Here is an 18456-nt window from a genome sequence, read left to right as displayed (position 1 = left end):
GGATTCATCTAGTTCAATTTTGCCTAGTCTCTGGCAGATTCTGATATTAATGCTGCTCCTTTGCAATACATTTGATAAGTTTTAAAAAGTGTTCTGGGCCGGGCGCGGTGGCTCATGCCTGTAATCCCAACACTTTGGGCGGCCAAGGCGGGTGGATCATGAGGTCAAGAGATCGAGACCATCCTGGTCAACATGATGAAACCCCGTCTCTACTAAAAGTACAAAAAAATTAGCTGGGCATGGTGGTGTGTGCCTGTAATCCCAGCTACTCAGACTGAACCCAGGAGGCGGAGGTTGTGGTGAGCCGAGATTGTGCCATTGCACTCCAGCCTGGGTAACGAGCGAAACTCCATCTCAAAAAAAAAAAAAAAAAAAAAAAGTGTTCTGGCAATTATTTAAGATTTGGTAGAAATACGTTATGAAATCTTCCAAGTTTGGTTCTTGTTGGATGTTAGTTCTTTAAAAAGTTTATTTATTCCATGGAAATCAATCTGTCCAGATTTTTATCTGTCAGTTTTGATAAATTGATTTTCCTAGAAAAATGCTCATTTTGTTTACATTTCCAAACTTTTTTGCATAAAGTAGTAAAGCACCTTAGTTTCATGTTTCTTCACATTTTCTGTTTTTGTAGATATTTCCTCTGTTTCTTATTGTGTATATTTACGCTCTTCTTTTTTTGTTCATTAGTTAACATAGTAGTTTCTCCATTTTATTAATGGCTTTTAAAATACCAATCTCTTGAATTTAATTTACTTATTTTTCTGTTTTCTGATTCAGTAATTGCTTATTTTCTCTTAATTTCTTTTGCATCCCTTTGGTTTATTTTGTTGTCTTTTTCTAACTTTTCAGTTGGATCCTTAGTTAATTAGAAAATCTATGTTTTATATTCTTATGACTAAGAATTCCTCTTTGCACACTGCTTAGCTCTTTTTGTACTTCTCTTTTAAAGTATTTTGATTATCGTTATTTTCCAGATATACTCAAGCGTTTATATTTTCTTCTTGAATCAATAGTTGTGCAGGAGAGAATTAAAAACATTTCAAACGGAGGACTTTTCTCCTTCTGATTATGTCATGACTTTTTGGTTTTATTGAATTATATTCAGAGAATGTCTTAGCAGTTTCATTATAGGTACCATTACAGATGACATGCAGGAAGTTTATAGGTGGTGATCTCAGGATGAACACCTGCGAGGGAGTAAAGGCAGCAGCATTGGGCAGAAGGGAGAAGTTGGGCTGTGATGCAATCACAACAAAAGCTTTGGCTGCTCCCATAGGACTAACATGGCCCTTCAGAGTTGTCCTAAGGAGGTTAGGACTTTATACTCCCTCAAGACACAAGTATCTGGTTTCAGCTTACCCTAAGGAGGGGACATGACCTTGGTCCAAGTTGTTCTTTCCAGCTGAGGGAAGTTTCTGGAGAAGGGCTGAGAGTGATGACGGTCAGAGAAGGCTACTAGCCAACAACACTCCCAGCAGCTGGAGAAATGTGTACTTCACTCCTGGAAGGGGATCTGGGAGGCACAGCATGGTGTTTAGTAGAGGTGAAGATTTGAGATACCCTCTTTCTTGGTCTTCCTTGTACTTAGGGCAAGGGCATGTGTTCTGTTTGACTATCAAATACAACCTTCCTGCAATCTGAATCAAGGATAGGTGGTACAAAGAACTAGAAGCAGTGGAACATCTCTTTAGTGGTGCTAGCAGTGGCAAAACGTCCAGTTTATGGGTTAGCAGTGGCAGCAAGCTAGCATAGGCATCCAGCATCCAGGGCAGGTAGTGTCAGTGGCACAAGCTATGACACCCAATGTTCAGTGACAGTAGCTTTGGTGGTCAGCTCCTGAGATGGTTCTATGTGTTATTTTGGCTGTAGGCCTCTCAGTCTAGTTCTCCAGGCCTTCCACCAGTTTTTCAACTACTCAGGTCTGTCTCTGTCTTTTAAATCTCTGCTTCTGCCTGTAAATTATTATATAATATAAAATGTTTGAACACATTTTTACCAAGTTTGAAGAGATATTTTGGATTGTATGACTTAAAATTTGGAATATATGGCATATTAAAAAAAATGCACCTTCTCAGTGCTCTGAGAGACATTGTAGACACAGAAAACAGCCTGTTAAATCAGATATGAGCTCCAAATCAAAAGCCACAAAGGCATAAGTTTTCATTACAGGTATGGTCTACATATAGAAAACTTTATGTATAGTCCAGAGTAAATGACAAATACAGAATTTTCAGCATTAAATGACATTAATAGCATGCTAGGCAATTCTCGGAAGACCAGCATGAAAATTTGTATAGATATAGACATAGACATAAAGTTCACTTTTTACATGTTTATACAGACAAATTATAGGATAGATGCAGTATAATCATAGAATGTGAATAGGTGCAAAACCTCAGAGTGAGAAATAACTCGATATCTTACTCTCATCAGTCTGTAATATGGACCCTATACCACATTCAGATTACTGTTTTCAGTTGTTTATTTATCCTGACGTACCATGCTCCCTCTTACCCACAAACCTTCGTCATGTGTTTTGAATATTGTCATCATTGCTATGTAAAACACACCCACGTTCAGGACCCAGATTATGAAAGATGACCCTGTCATCTTTTTCCCGAAGCTGTATTTGACCTCTTAAGCCCTCCCCAATATCCTCTCTCTTTGACCCCACATTGCAGCTATGATTCGAATCTTTCATTACATACGAATTTTATTCTACAGTGGTTTTTTTTTTTTTTTTTATGCACAACAATATGGTTACCTACTCAAGTCCACTCGGAGGAGAACGGTCCTGGAAAAATTCTCCGTTTTGTGCTCCCCGTGGTATATTCACATATTTTTCTGAGCTGTATGTGATGTCTTAGTGATACATTCAAATATTTATTTCATATGTTTATTGTGATTTTTAGGGACTTTATATATAAATAGTGGTCCACATCAATAATATCTTAGGGAGTGTAAATTAATAAGAAGATTATATTACTCCTAGCGTTTGTAGTAAACTTAGGTTAGTAAAAATCTAATTAGATATTTAGTAACAGCTTTGCATTATGATGAGAATGAAAATAGTATTAAAATGTGACTCCTGTTGAACTTCTTTCAGCCTGTATAAATCATTGGGAGATTTTTCTTTGGCTTAGGGTCTTTTTTAAAGCCCTCTTCAGTTCATTGTTTCTTAAAGTGTAAATGAATGGATTCAACACAGGGGCTATGACCATAAACATGACTGATGAGGCTGAGTCTTCTTCAGTAGAGTGATTGGATGAGGGGCTCATATAAACTCCTGTGATTGCTCCATAGAAAAGAATGACCAAGGCAAGATGAGATCCGCAGGTGGAGAAAGCCTTGAGTTTTCCTTGAGCAGAAGGGACTTTTGTCACAGCAGAAACAATGAGGATATAGGATGCCAGAATACACACTGAAGGTGCCACAAAGATCAGCCCCACCGTAGCCAGAACACTCAACTGATTAAGACTGGTGTCAGAACAGGACAGAGGGAGGAGAGAGTTGATATCACAGAAGAAATGGTGAATAACATTATCAGAGCAGAAGTGCAGATGGGCCGTCATAAGAGTGTGCAAGAGAGGGTTCAAAATGGCAATGACCCAAGGTACAGCTGTCAGAGAGGCACAGAGGCGTGGAGTCATAATGGTGGAGTAATGTAAAGGGTGACAGATGGCCACATAACGGTCATATGCCATCACTGTGAGAAGAAAATTGTCCATGTTGGCAAACATCATACAGAAATACATCTGAGCCAGGCAGCCAGGATAGGAGATGGTTTGAGTTTGAGTCTGGATGTTCAGTAGCATCTTTGGGACCGTGGCTGAAGGAAGGCAGAGGTCTACCAAGGACAAATTGGCAAGAAAGAAATACATTGGTGTGTGGAGGCAATGATCTGAGCCAATGGCCAGCAAGATGAGTAAGTTTCCAAACAGCCCTGCTAAATAGAGACACAGGAAAAATGCAAAGAGTAGCACCTGCTGTTGTGGCCAATTTGAGAAGCCCAGGAGGAGAAATTCAGAGACATTGGTTTGATTTTTCTTTTCCATTGCTTGACTACACCTGCATGAAGAACCAGAGGATGAAATATTTTTGCCAGTAAAAAAAATTCCCTTGTTATTTTTTATATATTCACCTAGTCTAGTCCCACTTTATTAAATGTTCTTTCTTTAGGCCATCCTACCTTCTCTCTGATGCTCTCTCTCAAACTTCACAGAACCTTAGGTATGTTCTCTCTCACCAGTTGTCTTTATATCTATCCCTTCTTACTGGAACCTTGCCTTATCCAAGATGTCTGTGCAATCTGTATATATTTCCCCATGGTAAGGAGAGATTCTTTTCCTACTTGTTGTCACCAACTCTTGCATGTTCTGCCTTGTGTGTGGCTGTCTAACTGCCTCTGTGTTGAAATGCATTCATGAGTCTGACATGCTAAATGACTTTATGTCATACGACAAGATTTAAATGAATAATTTTTCCAAATATTTTTTCAACACTATATGAACCACCCTGCTTGAAAACCAGTCAGACATCTACCGTTTAGGATTCATAAGATGAAGATAAATGATATTATTTAATATTCAAAAGAAAAATATGTTAATTTGCTTGACAAGTATAAAAAGTTAAGCCTCCAAAAGTAGTTTACATGAACTGTGAATAACACAGGAAAATATTTACAAATAAGTTAAAAAGTTATGTAACACCTGAAGTTACATAATGAATGTAGATAAAATTAAGGAACACAGAGAAAAAGTTATGCCAAACAGGGAGGCAGACTTAAAAGATTCCCTTTTAGGCCGGGCGCGGTGGCTCAAGCCTGTAATCCCAGCACTTTGGGAGGCCGAGGCGGGTGGATCACGAGGTTGAAAGATCGAGACCATCCTGGTTAACATGGTGAAACCCCGTCTCTACTAAAAATACAAAAAAATTATCTGGGCATGGTGGCGCGTGCCTGTCATCCCAGCTACTCAGGAGGCTGAGGCAGGAGAATTGCCTGAGCCCAGGAGGCGGAGGTTGCGGTGAGCAGAGATCGCGCCATTGCACTCCAGCCTGGGTAACAAGAGCGAAACTCCGTCTCAAAAAAAAAAAAAAAAAGATTCCCTTTTAATATTCTTTTAATATTTTAACTATTAACTACAAATAAGGACGTATATATAAGGTATTATTACTTTGAGTCTTGCATTTCTTGGAGTTACAGAAAATAAAAGTAATAGAAAACAGAGTTCTTGACCTGAGAATATTGGAGTCATGTTGTAGAGGAAAAATATTGCCATGGAAATTAATTAAGAAGACGTTTGTATACTCAAAGGAGATAGTTTGAGAAGAATAAAGGACTCTGTAAGAGGGATAAAAGACGCTGGAGAATGTGAACTCGGAAGTTAGCCTGCACTGAAACCAGACCTCATCACTTGTGGGCTGAGTGATCAAGTCAGATTCTCACTACCATCTCTTATCTGGATAATTGCAATGAACTAACTTTCTTTTCTTTCTTTCTTTCCTTCTTTCTTTCTTTCTTTCTTTCTTTCTTTCTTTCTTTCTTTCTTTCTTTCTCTTTCCTTCCTTCCTTCCTTCCTTCCTTCCTTTCTTTTTCTTTCTTTCTTTCTTTCTTCTCTCTCTCTCTTTTCCTCCCTCCCTCCCTTCCTTCCTTCCTGATGAAGTCTTGTTCTGTCACCCAAGCTGGTATCCCAGGTTCAAGCAATTCTCCTGCCTCAGCCTCCCAAGTAGATGGGATTATAAGCACACTCCACCACACCCAGCTAATTTTTGTATTTTTAGTGGAGACGGGGTTTTGCCATGTTGGCCATGCTGGTCTGGAACTCCTGGCCTCATGTGATTTTCCTGCCTTGGCCTCCCAAAGTGGTGGGATTACAGGCATGAGCCATTGTGCCCCCAAATTGCAATGAATTTCTAATTGGCTTTCCTTCCCACAGATTTCTCCCTTTCAATCCAGAATTATCCTTCTAGAACAAAAATGTATTTCTTAAACATTCTAATAGTTTTTAATTGTTTTCAGCCTAAATTCCAAATCCCTTATTGTGGCATACAAGGTTTTTCATGATCCCTTTCTTACCTCTCTAGCCATGTCTTGCTATGATTAATTTCTAACCCTTAGAATTTTCTGACACACACTGAAATTTTATGTCTACATGTTTTTTCTCATTTTGGAATTCACTGACCATCCTATTTAAAGCTTCCCTCAAGGTAATTCTTTATAATATTGCCCTGTTTTTGTCTTCATACCACAAATTATTATCTGAAATTTTCTTGTCCTCCCTCACAAATATCTTTTTAAAATTTTTAATCTGTAATCAGTAAAATGTAAAGTTCATAAGAACAGAAAATTTGTCTTTTAAAAAAGTTACTGCATATGTAGAATAATGTCTGGCATATAGCAGGTACTTGATATGTATTTGTTGAATAAATGAATGAGTGAATACAGTTATTAAAGACTCAGACAGTGTCTTCTGAAATATGTACTCTCAATGTACATTTTATAGTAACTTTTATTCTAGGCCATATAGTATGTAGCTGTTTTGTTTTTTTCATGATTACTTCTTTCTTATAGTGTCTTGAAAAGCACATATATTGAATATTACTCATGGTTATGTAGGAAGACCCAGTTTTGTGAACAATGATTTATAGTTGCCTATGAAGTCAGACTGATTTTTTTTGGATAGAATGAGCTGCATGCCAAAGGGTGCAAGACAACGTTACATCAGATTCTATTACTGGTTCTCCATCCAGCCCCAATGTCATGCGTGTAAGCCAAAGGGTTGGAGAGTCTGGTAGTGAGAACTGAAGGACTCTGTTGGATGACTTTTCCATTGAATAATAAAGTGTGAAAGTAAAATAATGAAACAGAGGCATTCTATACACTTCAATGCAAAATGGAGGAAGGCTTTGGCCTTTTAGACTCTAGTGAATAGGGAGCTCATGTGAGAATTTCCTGGGAACTTCTAGAAATAATTGAAGCAGTTTTTCATAGGCTGCAGGACGTATAATGGTAGATAAAACAACAGCCTTCTGTTTATACCTGGTCTTCAGGCTCACTAGTTTCAGAAAACACGAGTTATAGTTGTACCATACCACTCAGCACAACTCAGGCCACTGCATTAGTTCAGTTAACATTCTTTAACAGCTGTGGAGATGGCGGGAGACAGGATTTTTACTATAGAATATCAAGGGGACATAGATGAAGAGAAGGACAAACTATAAGTTTTGCAGGAGGCAAAAGGAATTAAAATCTTAAAAGTCCTTTCTGGAAGGTTTTTTTTTCCTCACTGTTCCCTCCTTTACCTTTATATCTTGCGTTGGTACCACAGAAATATCTGCTTTTATCATCTTCCATAATTTCTATTTTCACATGAACTTTCTGCCATCTCCCTGGTGAGTGGAGATCTTCGGGTCTGGACTGCTCATTTCTACTGCTCTGCCAGTGCCTGTTTTACTGAGAGTGATGCCGGGGTCAGGCATTGATCCTCTCAGAGCTCCTTTTGACAGGCAGCCCGTTGTTCTCCAGAGCCAAAGGTGCCATTACCTTTATCCATTTTGCATACAGGTTGTGGAATTCCTCTCTGTCTTGGTAGTGACCACTTCTAGTGTGTGGATCCTTCACTTCTGCTTAAAAGACAGATTTCCAAGAGAAAACAGCTCCACTAATCTTCTCCCTTCTTTGATGAGTCTCTGCCTTTTCACTCAGGAGACTTTGAAGGAGATGGGGAATAGCCAAGTAAAATGGGGTTATCTCTTGAACAATGAAGGCATGAAATTTAAAGATTTGAGCTATGTTCACGTTATGCTCTGTGGACTGAATAATAGCAGAAACCTGCCTGCAGAGAGGGAAGAATAAGTAGATTTAGAGAAACAGGGAAGAAAGTTACAGAATCCTCCTTCAACAGTGACTCATTGCTTAATATCTTTGACCATCTTAGGAGATTTTCACTTATTTATTTTTCCTCCCACCTTTGCACCTTTGACTTTCTTCTCTATCAAATGTACCAAATTGGATTCTTTCTAATCTCAGTTCTGAAGACACAAGTTCCTTCTTTTTTGTTCGTAGCCTTGGGCCAGGTTCATACTTATTGGCATTTCAGGCTTTGTTTACTCAGCTTTTTCAACTACAGGTATTTTTTTTCCCACCCATGCCTATTATTAACTGTTATCCTGACTCTTTGTATGATTAGGTCACAGAACTTATCTAAACATTGAGAATCTATAAACTGCTATTCTAGAAAACAAATATCCTGCAAGGATTAAAAGGTTTTCAGTAATTTATAGGGCACATTAAAAAGGAGTATAGACACATAGAAATACTTCTGATGCAGAATCATGTATATTTATTGATCTCCTCAGTGCGGGAAGGTAGTGGCAGTAGTGATGAGAATAAAGACATGACCCCTCTTTCTCAGTTTTCCATAAAGCAAATATTTTTCCTGTTGGAAAAATGATAAAACAATTTAAAGTACATGAAATCAGCTGAATAAATTCTATAACTGTGTATTTTTTACCAAGATATAAGAAAATGTAAAGACAAGAGTTACCACGATCAAGCACTCTATGACACACTGAATAAATATTTTTAGTTTGTTAATCCTCACAACTCTAATATGTATTACATACATATCTTCATTAGTTAGACACAGAATTTTAGCAAAGCCAGAATCTGAATTAAGGCTTCTGGATTTGAAATCTAGCCCACTTTTCACTAAGCCACTACAGCATATAGGATTTCACACCTTCACAGAGTGGGCTGCTGTTAATCAATTCATTCATCCTTCCCTTCAATAGTTATTAGGTACCCACAATATTTTAGGCAATGCCTGTTGACCTTGAGTAAAGCCTAAACTTGTTAAAGACATACTTTCTCCTTGTTTCTACAAACCTACTCACTTCCTATTATACTTACCAGATGCTCATATCAGGGCTTTCTGGCAGGGATGTTAGTTTCCAAGTCTCACTCAGAGGGAATGGAAAATACAAAACGGGAAGAATGTTGCCCTTCCCCCGGATGCACAAGGGTGAGGGATGGAATGATTGTTGGGCAGGGTATATCTGTGCAGTGAGAGCTAAAATGATGAAAGGACTCCCTCACATTAAAATTTACAGCTTCTTTGCAGCTCCTGGGAACTCAATCTCGGCGAACTCCCACAACTCCAGTAATAATTATTTAATCCCCGTGGCTTTCCCAATTGTGACTGGAGGGATAATGTACCTGGCAAACAATTCCTAGGGGAGATTCAAGGAATTAAATGATCTGAAGGTTCTAGGAAGGATTGTCTAAAAGTTGTCCGTTTTTCTAGACTGCTCCTTTCCTGGTCCTTTGGCTAGAGAAAGTCTTTCTTGATGAGGGGAATCCTTGGTGCTTTCTTTCTTGCTGCTTTCTTTGGTCTGTGGCTATTGACATTTCCTGAATCTTGGCTTCATCGGCACTCAGTCCATTCATGTAAAAGACAAAAAGAAAAGGAAATCACCATAATGCTGTTCCTTGCGTCCTGAGATCTCTAGCCAGTCTGCCTTTTCTCCATCTTTCAGAGTGTTCTTATGTTGCTTTATATACAATTTCCTAGATTTTTAGCTGTACTTTTTCAAAACACATATTTTGCTCTTCTGGAGATGATCCCTAACAAGAATTAAGAGGCTCTCTTATTGAATAATCTAATATTTCCATTCAAGTGTTAGCAAGGCCATCTCCCACCGGGTCCCTCCCTCATAGGAATTACAATTCGAAATGAGATTTGGGTGGGGACACAGAGCTAAACCATATCATGTACAAACATTTATATTGTCCCTGAGGAAAATCTCCATTTCTTCATTAGTATTCAAATTACCTTTCTTCTTTAGCTGTCATAACCAGCTATCAGTTTTCGATCTTTTATTGTATAATAAGTACTTACAGAAATATGTATTGAATACCTATATGTATTGAAATATATATGATGTGCCAGGCACTGTAGTGAGCTATGGAAAGATAAAGGCAAAGACTTCTTACCTTTCTTTCCTCCTCCCACTGTAATTCAGAGCTTCTTGAGTTTATTTAATCTGCTGCCATTAACTATTCAGTTTTCTTAAGGAGGGTAGAGAAGTTTGGTTCCACAAATACTAAATAAGTTAGTGTCTTCCCTGAAGACCTTCATTCACTATCTTCAAAATGCTTTCAAAAGAATCCCTTTTATCTCCTTCCACTTGCTTAATGCAGATATTCCGTGAGTCTGGCACTGCTCTGTTGTTTTTGCTTTTAATGGTCACGGCTTATCAGGTCGACAAGGTTATGGAATGAGGTCTAGTTAATATGTCACATTCTTTCTTTGTACATTTGTATTCTGATAAGGCTGTGTTGTACTTGCTGTTTATTAGAAACTACCACATATTATTGCCAGAATATTACGCTTCCCATTTTAGATGCTCATTTAATTATCAAATATTAGGCTGGGCCTGGTGGCTTATGACTGTAATCCCAATACTTTGGGAGGTGAAGATGGGCAGATTGCCTGAGCTCAGGAGTTCAAGACCAGCCTGGGCAATATGGCAAAACCCTATCTCTACTAAAAATACAAAAAGTTAGCTGGGCATGGTGGCACGTGCCTGTAGTCCTAGCTACTCAAGAGGCTGAGGCAAGAGAATCACTTGAACCCAGGAGATGGAGGTTGAAGTGAGCTGAGATCGTGCCACTTCACTCCAGCCTGGGTTGACAGGGCAAGACTCTGTCTCAAAAAAAATTTTTTTTTCTTTCAAATATTAATTATGTACTTTTTTCCTTTCTTGTGTTTTGAAACCCTTGCTTGGCTTATGTCTGTTCAGGGCTCCAGTTTATTCTGTCAGTCGGTGTTTTTTACTTTTTTGGCAGTTGGATAACTAGAGTCATTTTTTAAAAATTGTAGCTGGGTGACAAGTTCTCTTTTTTGAGGGGAGAGTTGATTGTTTTTTCCCTAACTTCTTTTTCCCTGTCATCTCACCTCCCCTTTGTTTTTTATGGCCACGTTCATTTGCAGTAAATGACCTTAATTTTATTTTAAATTCAGTAGGAATTTTTGGGATTTTTCGATATTGACAATGACATTTCATGCCTTAGGAATGTCCTTCAACAACAGTGCATGAAGGAATCTCTCAGAAATCTAGATTCCACATTCCATGAGCCATTTTCTAAATGGCATTAGAATCAAGGAGCAAGGCAACACTGGATACCACTTTTCTTCCCATAAGAGAGACTTCCAATAGTAAAGGTAAAGGAAGAAAACACCTGGGAATATTAATATAATTTGAGCTGGAGCTTCTCTGGGCAAGAGATCTTGTGCTGGTGCTTTAGGCAATTTGATGAGTCCTCTTCTAGATTCTTTGCAAGCTTTCCTGTAGGTGGCTGTTTGATGAGTCCTCTTCCAGGGTCTTTGCAAGCTTTCCTGTAGGTGGCTGTGGTCTGAAATGCACACCAGGAGCAGAGCTTGGAGCTTCTGATGTTGGAGCAATTACTGACCATCGTGATGAGGGAGCTGCAGAGCTGGTTGTGAGAACAACTTCCAGAAAACAGGGAGAAGGTGGTTGGTCCGTTGGTGAAATGAGAGCAAATTTGATGAGCTGAGACAGGAGGCAGGAAGGGAGAGCTTGGAATTGTGAGGGGTCAGAGATTTAAAATTTTAGGATCCGTAAGCACAATAATGCAAGAGGAGATGCTTTCCAGAACCCGTGTATGCTAAATGCTACAGGAAATAGAAATGAATCGCCATATGCCTTACCCTAAGAAGATTTACAATGTAATTGGCAAATAAAAACAATATGCAAATAAGTTAAATACGTTTTAAATGAGAATACAAGAAATTTAAAAAGATGATACATGATTAATTGCCAAATTAATGCAGTAGGCCATCGTGTTTGAGCTCAGAGAAACATGAGAACAAATGGATTGGTTTGGTAGGCTTCCAAATAACAATAGGACTTGAGCTGAACATTGCAGGATGTGAATCTTTGCCTTGGTGGAGAAGAGTAGGGAGAACTTTTCAAGCAAAAGAAAAAATCTAAGTACAGAATATGTACTTAGACTTTTATTTTTTTTTTAATGTACTCCAGCTTTGCTGGAGGAGGAGGGTTCATGTAGGGAGGTTACTTAAGAGCTATATTAGGAAAGATCAAAGAAGTTATAGCCCAAATTTTTTTTTTTTTTTTTTTTTTTTTTTTTTTTTTTTTTAGACAGGGTCTCACTGTCACCCAGGCTGGAATGCAGTGGCATGATCTCAGCTCACTGCAGCCTCAACCTCCTGGGCTCAAGGGATCCTCCCACCACAGCCTCCCAAGTAGCGGAGACTACAGGCGCATACTACCATGCCTGGCTAATTTATATATTTTTAGTAGAGGTGGGGTTTCATCATAATGCCCAGGCTAGTCTTGAACTCCTGAGCTGAAGCTATCCACCCATCTCGGCCTGCCGAAGTGCTGGGATTACAGGCATGAGCCACTGCACCGGCCAGCCCAACTTTTTATAAAGGATCAGACAAGAAAACAGAGACAGACACAGACACACAGGGAGAACATATATGACAACAGAGCCAGAGATTAGAATATGTCTACAAGCCAAGGAATGCTAAGGATTCCCAGCAGCACCAAAAGCTAAAAGGAAGGTGTAGAACAGATTCTCCCTTAGAGTTTTCAGAGAGCATAGCCCTGATGACACCTTGACATAGATAATATCATGCTGTGATTGGGATGATGATCAGGAAAATGAAGAAAAGTTTTGACTTTAGCCAGAAATGCTCATAGTTCTTTGCATATACATAATGGTTTACAATTTATAGTGCATTTCCACATTCTTTATCTTATTTACTTACCTCATCACTGAAGGACAATATTATTCTTCTTTTACAATTGAGCATACTCTGAAATAGGGAGGTTAAATTCTTGATTGCAGTGACAGCTTCTAAACAATGGGACCAAGATGTGAAGACTCCCGTGTTAAGTTCTTTCCTTAGAACTGTGGCATATCTTTTACAATTTCTTTGAATAAGACCCCTCTCTCACTTACTAGGTAGAGACTAATGATCAGTGAAATGTGGCAATCAACTTTCTTAATGTTTTAATCAGCTTACTGTGCATTTAAAGAGTTTCTCATTGTGATTGTCAGTTTTATGTTTACAATTTTTAATTTAAGATGTCATTAATTTTTATAACTTAATTACATAAGAATTATAGCTTTGGTCTCAAAATGACCAACATTTATTTTTAATGTTAAAACAGAAATTAGCTAACTGGGCCGGGCATGGTAGCTCATGCCTGTAATCCCAACACTTTGGGAGGCTGAGGCGGGTGGATCACTGGAGGTCAGGAGTTCAAGACCAGCCTGGTCAACATTGTGAAACCTTGTCTCTACAAAAATACAAAAATTAGCTGGGCCTGGTGGTGTGCTCCTGTAATCCCACCTACTTGGGAGGCTTAGGTGGGAGAATTGCTTGAGCCTGGGAGGTGGAGGTTGCAATGAGCTGAGATTGCACCACTGCATTCCAGGCTGGGTGACAAAGCGAGACTTTGTCTCAACAAAAAAAAAAAAAAAAAAAAAAAAAGGAACTGTTTTAAGGTTTCTTGTATATTCAGCAACCCAAACATATTCATTGGTCAAAGAACACATAATAAACCAAATTTTGGAAGCTTTCTTAAGCACATATTTTGTGCATATGGGTATTTGATCCTGTGTGTTAGGTGGGGATGACAGAAATGTAGCATGTGGTCTGTGGGATCTTTCCACATGTTTTAGGCTTATAGAGTTCATAGTCATTACTCCATGAGACTGTATGTAATCATTTTTAGGTTTCAGCAAATTTCCAAAGACAGAATAATTTGGAAGGAGTTTTCAAGACTCTCACAAGGGCGAGGAGTGTCCAGCTCCAGTCTATGTACACTTTGCTTAAATGAAAATCTCTAGACTCACATCTTGTAAAAGAGAGAGGTTGAGGGACTGAATGTTGTACTTAACAGAAAGTGACCAGCTTTTGTTACTTTGAATTTCAGTGGAAACGTTCATATACATATCCAATATTCAACAACCTAAACACAATCATTCACTGGCCAAATGAATGACTAAACATTTTGGGTAAGATGACCATGAATATGAAACATCCTTCTGGAAGTGAATAATATTTCAGTAGGGAATAATTAAACAACATGCCTGTCTTGCATTCTGGCATTATTTTACTTCACTGGTAATTATTTCAACTCATTTTGAGTTTTTTGAGCTTTTGAGCACCCTTTTGCCTATCATTTACTGTTTCCTCTCTTACTACATATCTCTACTCTACTGAACTCTAATCTCTGTCTGTACCTACTGTCTCACTTAGCTTCTGTTCATTGTCCTTCTAGATATGTCTGCTCAATCTTTCCCTTTGTTTCTGAGCCTGTCCCTTTATGTCTTTCCCATTTCGGCCCTTTATCCATTTATGTCATGGGTTCTCCTTCTTACCTCACATAAAGGACATGTAGTGAGGGAGAGAATTGGGGCGCTGGAAAGAATTCAGAGATCAGAAATAGCCTGTTCACTAATTTGCTGAGGTGGTGGCAACTTAGATATTTGCTCTTCAAGGAAGTCTCCTGTACCCAGTGGGGTAGGCATTCCTGGTCTTCCCTTTTTCACTGATGTTCTTTTCTCTTAAGGTCAGTGGTGACTGTTCCCGAACTTGGATTCCTTGCAATACACCTCTCTGATTCCTTATGGATCCTTAATAAATTTTCTTTTTTACCTAAGCTTACCTTTTACAAATGCAATTTTATGAGCTTTATTCATCCTTTTAAAGAAGGATTATTTATATTATTTTTATATGGCTTCATTTTTTTCCTGCTTTATCAGATAGTCACATGTATAGTATTGGCATAGCATGAGTATAACATTGTTCTATGTGTAGATTCTTATGTCCTCTGGTGTGCTTTCTCTCTCCATATTTGTTATGCATGTTTCTCTCTCTCTCTCTCTCTCTCTCTCTCTCTCTCTCTCTCTCTGTGTGTGTGTGTGTGTGTGTGTGTGCATGGCTGTGCTACGGACGCTAACTCTCAATGTATTGCTATTTGGTGGTAGAGTCTTCAGGAGGTACTTAGGGTTAGGTTCAGTCATGAGAACAGGACCTTCATGATGGGTTTAATGCCCTTATGAAAAATGAAGGAGAGAAAGTGTCTCTCTATTGTGGGCACAAACCAAGGAAGGCCATGTGAGGATATAACCAGGAAGAGGGGCTCACGCGAACCCAACCATGCCAGACCTCCAGCCTCCAGAACTGTGAGAAATGAACGTTTGTTGTTTAAAGCACTCAGTCTATGATATTCTCTTATAGCACCTGGAACTGACTGAGATAAGCTGTATGAAAATATATTCAGTGTAAAGAGTAATTAAAAAGTGAATACTTGGGCGGGGCGTGGTGGTTCATGCCTATAATCCCAGCATTTTGGGAGGCCAAGGTGGGTGGAACACCTGAGGTCAGGTATTCAAGACCAGCCTGACCAACAAGGCAGAACGCCATCTCTACTGAAAATAAAAAAATTAGCTTAGCATGGTGGCATGCACCTATAATCTTAGCTATGTGTTAGGATGAAGCAGAAGAATCGCTTGAACCTGGGAGGCAGAGATTGCAGTGAGCTGAGATTGCACCACTGCACTCCAGCTTGGGCAACAGAGTGAGACTCTGTCTCACCAAAAAACAAGCAAACAAACCAAAACCCAGTGTTATCACAGAATCCAAACATTTCTGTTCCTTTATCTGTACATCGTGCTTTCATTCTCAGGTGTATCTTTTGTTTTTCAATAAGGTGGCTGATACTTCAATCTCATGTGTGCTTTGCAGGTATGAAAAAAGAAAAGAGTAAAACAATAAGAAATACTTAAGCTAAAAATGCTGACTTAAAAAATGTTGTGATGATATACCTAGAGAATCCAGGAAGTTTATCACGCAAACTATTAGAACTAGTGAGCATTTGCTAAGGTAAATAAATCAACATAGAAAATAAATAACAAACCTTTTTGTTGCTGTATACCAGATGTGGTGAATTCTTACAATTTTATGTTGTCTTGACATGTATTCTGAATATAGGTTTAGCTTTCTCATACCAAAAGCAGGATTAATCAATCTTGGCACATTTTTCAGTTCTCCATCTCCTCCTAGTTCTTCAGTGTGGTTGATCCAGAAATCTGTCATATATAATCACATCCTGGTGACGACCTCCGTATGGGACAGCTAGATTCAACCAACTTGACTAGTTCTAATGGTCCCCACCCACACCCCACGTGGACTGCTCAGCTTTTCTGCATTGACGAACTCTCAGTTACCTCTTGATGGAGCTCATATGTGCTTGCTCTAAAGCCTCCAATTAGAACTCCCCAAGGGAAACCTGTTTGAGTAATACTCTGGACCCTAAAGAAGTCTTAGCCGACAGAGTTCTCACTCTTTCTCGCTTCTCACTTGCTGGTTGGGCGTGGGTGCTTTGAATGACCTGCCTTCTCTTCGTCCTGTGAGGCATGCTTCCCTTTCCTCTCTGGGATCTGTAAGTAACAAAATAGTTCTGTTGTTTCATGTGTTTTGCTGAGTTGCCTCTGCTGTGTCTTACCTGACCAACACACCTGAATGTAACTTCTTACTCAGCCAGAGCTCTCCAAGAAAGAGGGTCTCTTGGTTGAAATAAAGTAGACACCGGTTAGATAAGAGCCATAAGGGTGTCTGCCAGTATAAACAAGTGTCCTGTGAGAGGGACATATGGTCATGGGTCAGATACACAGGCATTAGGCTGCCCACCAGAATAAAGAAGTATCCTATGAAAGGCACATTGTAAACATCTGCGACCACACTCCCTGGATCTCTGTCAGGGAAGAGCTAGAGTTTATAGCCACTCTCTTGAGGGAGATCTTGGGGCCAAAATAGAAAAACAAACAAACAAACAAAAAAACCCCAATACAACAGAAATAACTATTAGAAACTGAAAAAGAAAGTTATATTAAGAAAAGTAAAAGTAATGAAGAAAAATATCCACTTTAGCAAAGGCCTGAGTACTACAGAAAAATATTCTTGGAAGAAAACTTTCAGTAGTTTAATTTATTTCAAATTAATTTCTAAATTTATTTCCATCTCAATAAAACATCACTATAGGATTTTAAAATAAGCTTGACAAACTAATTTTAAATTATAAATGGAAAATTAAATAAAAAATCATTACAGGATATTTCAGCCTGGTTTGGTGGTTCACTTCTGTAATTCCAGCACTTTGGGAGGCCAAGGTGGGCAGATCACTTGATGCCAAGAGTTTCAGACCAGCATGGCCAACATGGCAAAAACCTATCTCTACTAAAAATACAAAAAATTAGCTGTGTATGGTAGTGCATGTGTATAATCCCAGCTACTCGGGAGGCTGAGGTATGAGAATCACTTGAACCCAGGAGACAGAGGTTGCAGTGAGTCAAGATCGGGCCACTGTACTCTAGCCTGGGCAACAGAGCAAGACTGTCTCAAAAGAAAAAAAATTATTATAGGACATTTCAATGAATTCAAAAAACTTTTAATAACCTTTTAAATTTTGAATAGTTTTAAATTTATAGAAAAAAATGTTAAAGTGGTACGAAGAGTTTCCATATCGCCCACATCCAGTTTCTCCTATTATTAATGTCTTATATCATTATGGTACATTTAGCATGATTAATAAACCAATACAAGTACATTATTATAAACTAAACTCTGTATTTTATTAACATCTTGCTGCCTCAGCCTGCCAAAGTGCTGAGATTACAGGTGTGCACCACCATGCTATCTCACCACCCAAGATATCATCTCTATTAAAAGTGAAAAACAAGGCCGGGCGCGGTGGCTCAAGCTTGTAATCCCAGCACTTTGGGAGGCTGAGGTGGGTGGATCACGAGGTCAAGAGATCGAGACCATCCTGGTCAACATGGTGAAACCCCGTCTCTACTAAAAATACAAAACATTAGCTGGGCATGGTGGCGCGTGCCTGTAATCCGAGCCACTCAGGAGGCTGAGGCAGGAGAATTGCCCGAACCCAGGAGGCGGAGGTTGTGGTGAGCCGAGATCGCGCCATTGCACTCCAGCCTGGGTAACAAGAGCGAAACTCCGTCTCAAAAAAAAAAAAAAAAAAAAAAAGTGAAAAACAAAAATTAGCTAGGGGTGGCATCTGCTGCTGTCCAAGCTATGCTGAAGTGGGAGGATTGTTTGGAGGAGGTTATGCAAGGGGAGGGGACTCTAGGTTGCAGTGAGCCATAATAGAGCTACTCCACAGCTTGGATGACGGAGTGAGACTCTGTCTTAAAAATAAACAAAACCTCGAAATAAAAATAAACAAACACACAAAAAAGAACTTGGCATACAATTCAATTATAATACTCTTAACATTTTGATATTAAAGCATAAAAAGGCTTACAGTTCAATAGAAAATGATTGTCTATAAAGACAAATGCTATATTGAATTTTACTACCCCCTTATTGAAGAAAT

General features: G+C 38.9%; 2 protein-coding genes across 2 annotated transcripts in view; one reads left to right on the top strand and one right to left on the bottom strand.

Annotated features, from left to right (window-relative positions):
- LOC101038647 (olfactory receptor 2B2) overlaps nucleotides 1-18456 on the top strand; it is a 147495-nt gene that overhangs the window by 48965 nt on the left and 80074 nt on the right. The gene's annotated exons all lie outside the window — the stretch shown is intronic.
- LOC101042580 (putative olfactory receptor 1F12P) lies at nucleotides 3117-4055 on the bottom strand. Its single transcript, XM_003944740.1, has one exon. The coding sequence runs from the start codon at nucleotides 4053-4055 to the stop codon at nucleotides 3117-3119; it is 939 nt and encodes a 312-aa protein (XP_003944789.1).

Source organism: Saimiri boliviensis, chromosome 4 (assembly GCF_048565385.1).
Source record: "Saimiri boliviensis isolate mSaiBol1 chromosome 4, mSaiBol1.pri, whole genome shotgun sequence".
Taxonomy (NCBI): Eukaryota; Metazoa; Chordata; class Mammalia; order Primates; family Cebidae; genus Saimiri; species Saimiri boliviensis.
This window is presented reverse-complemented; position numbering and strand designations above follow the sequence as displayed.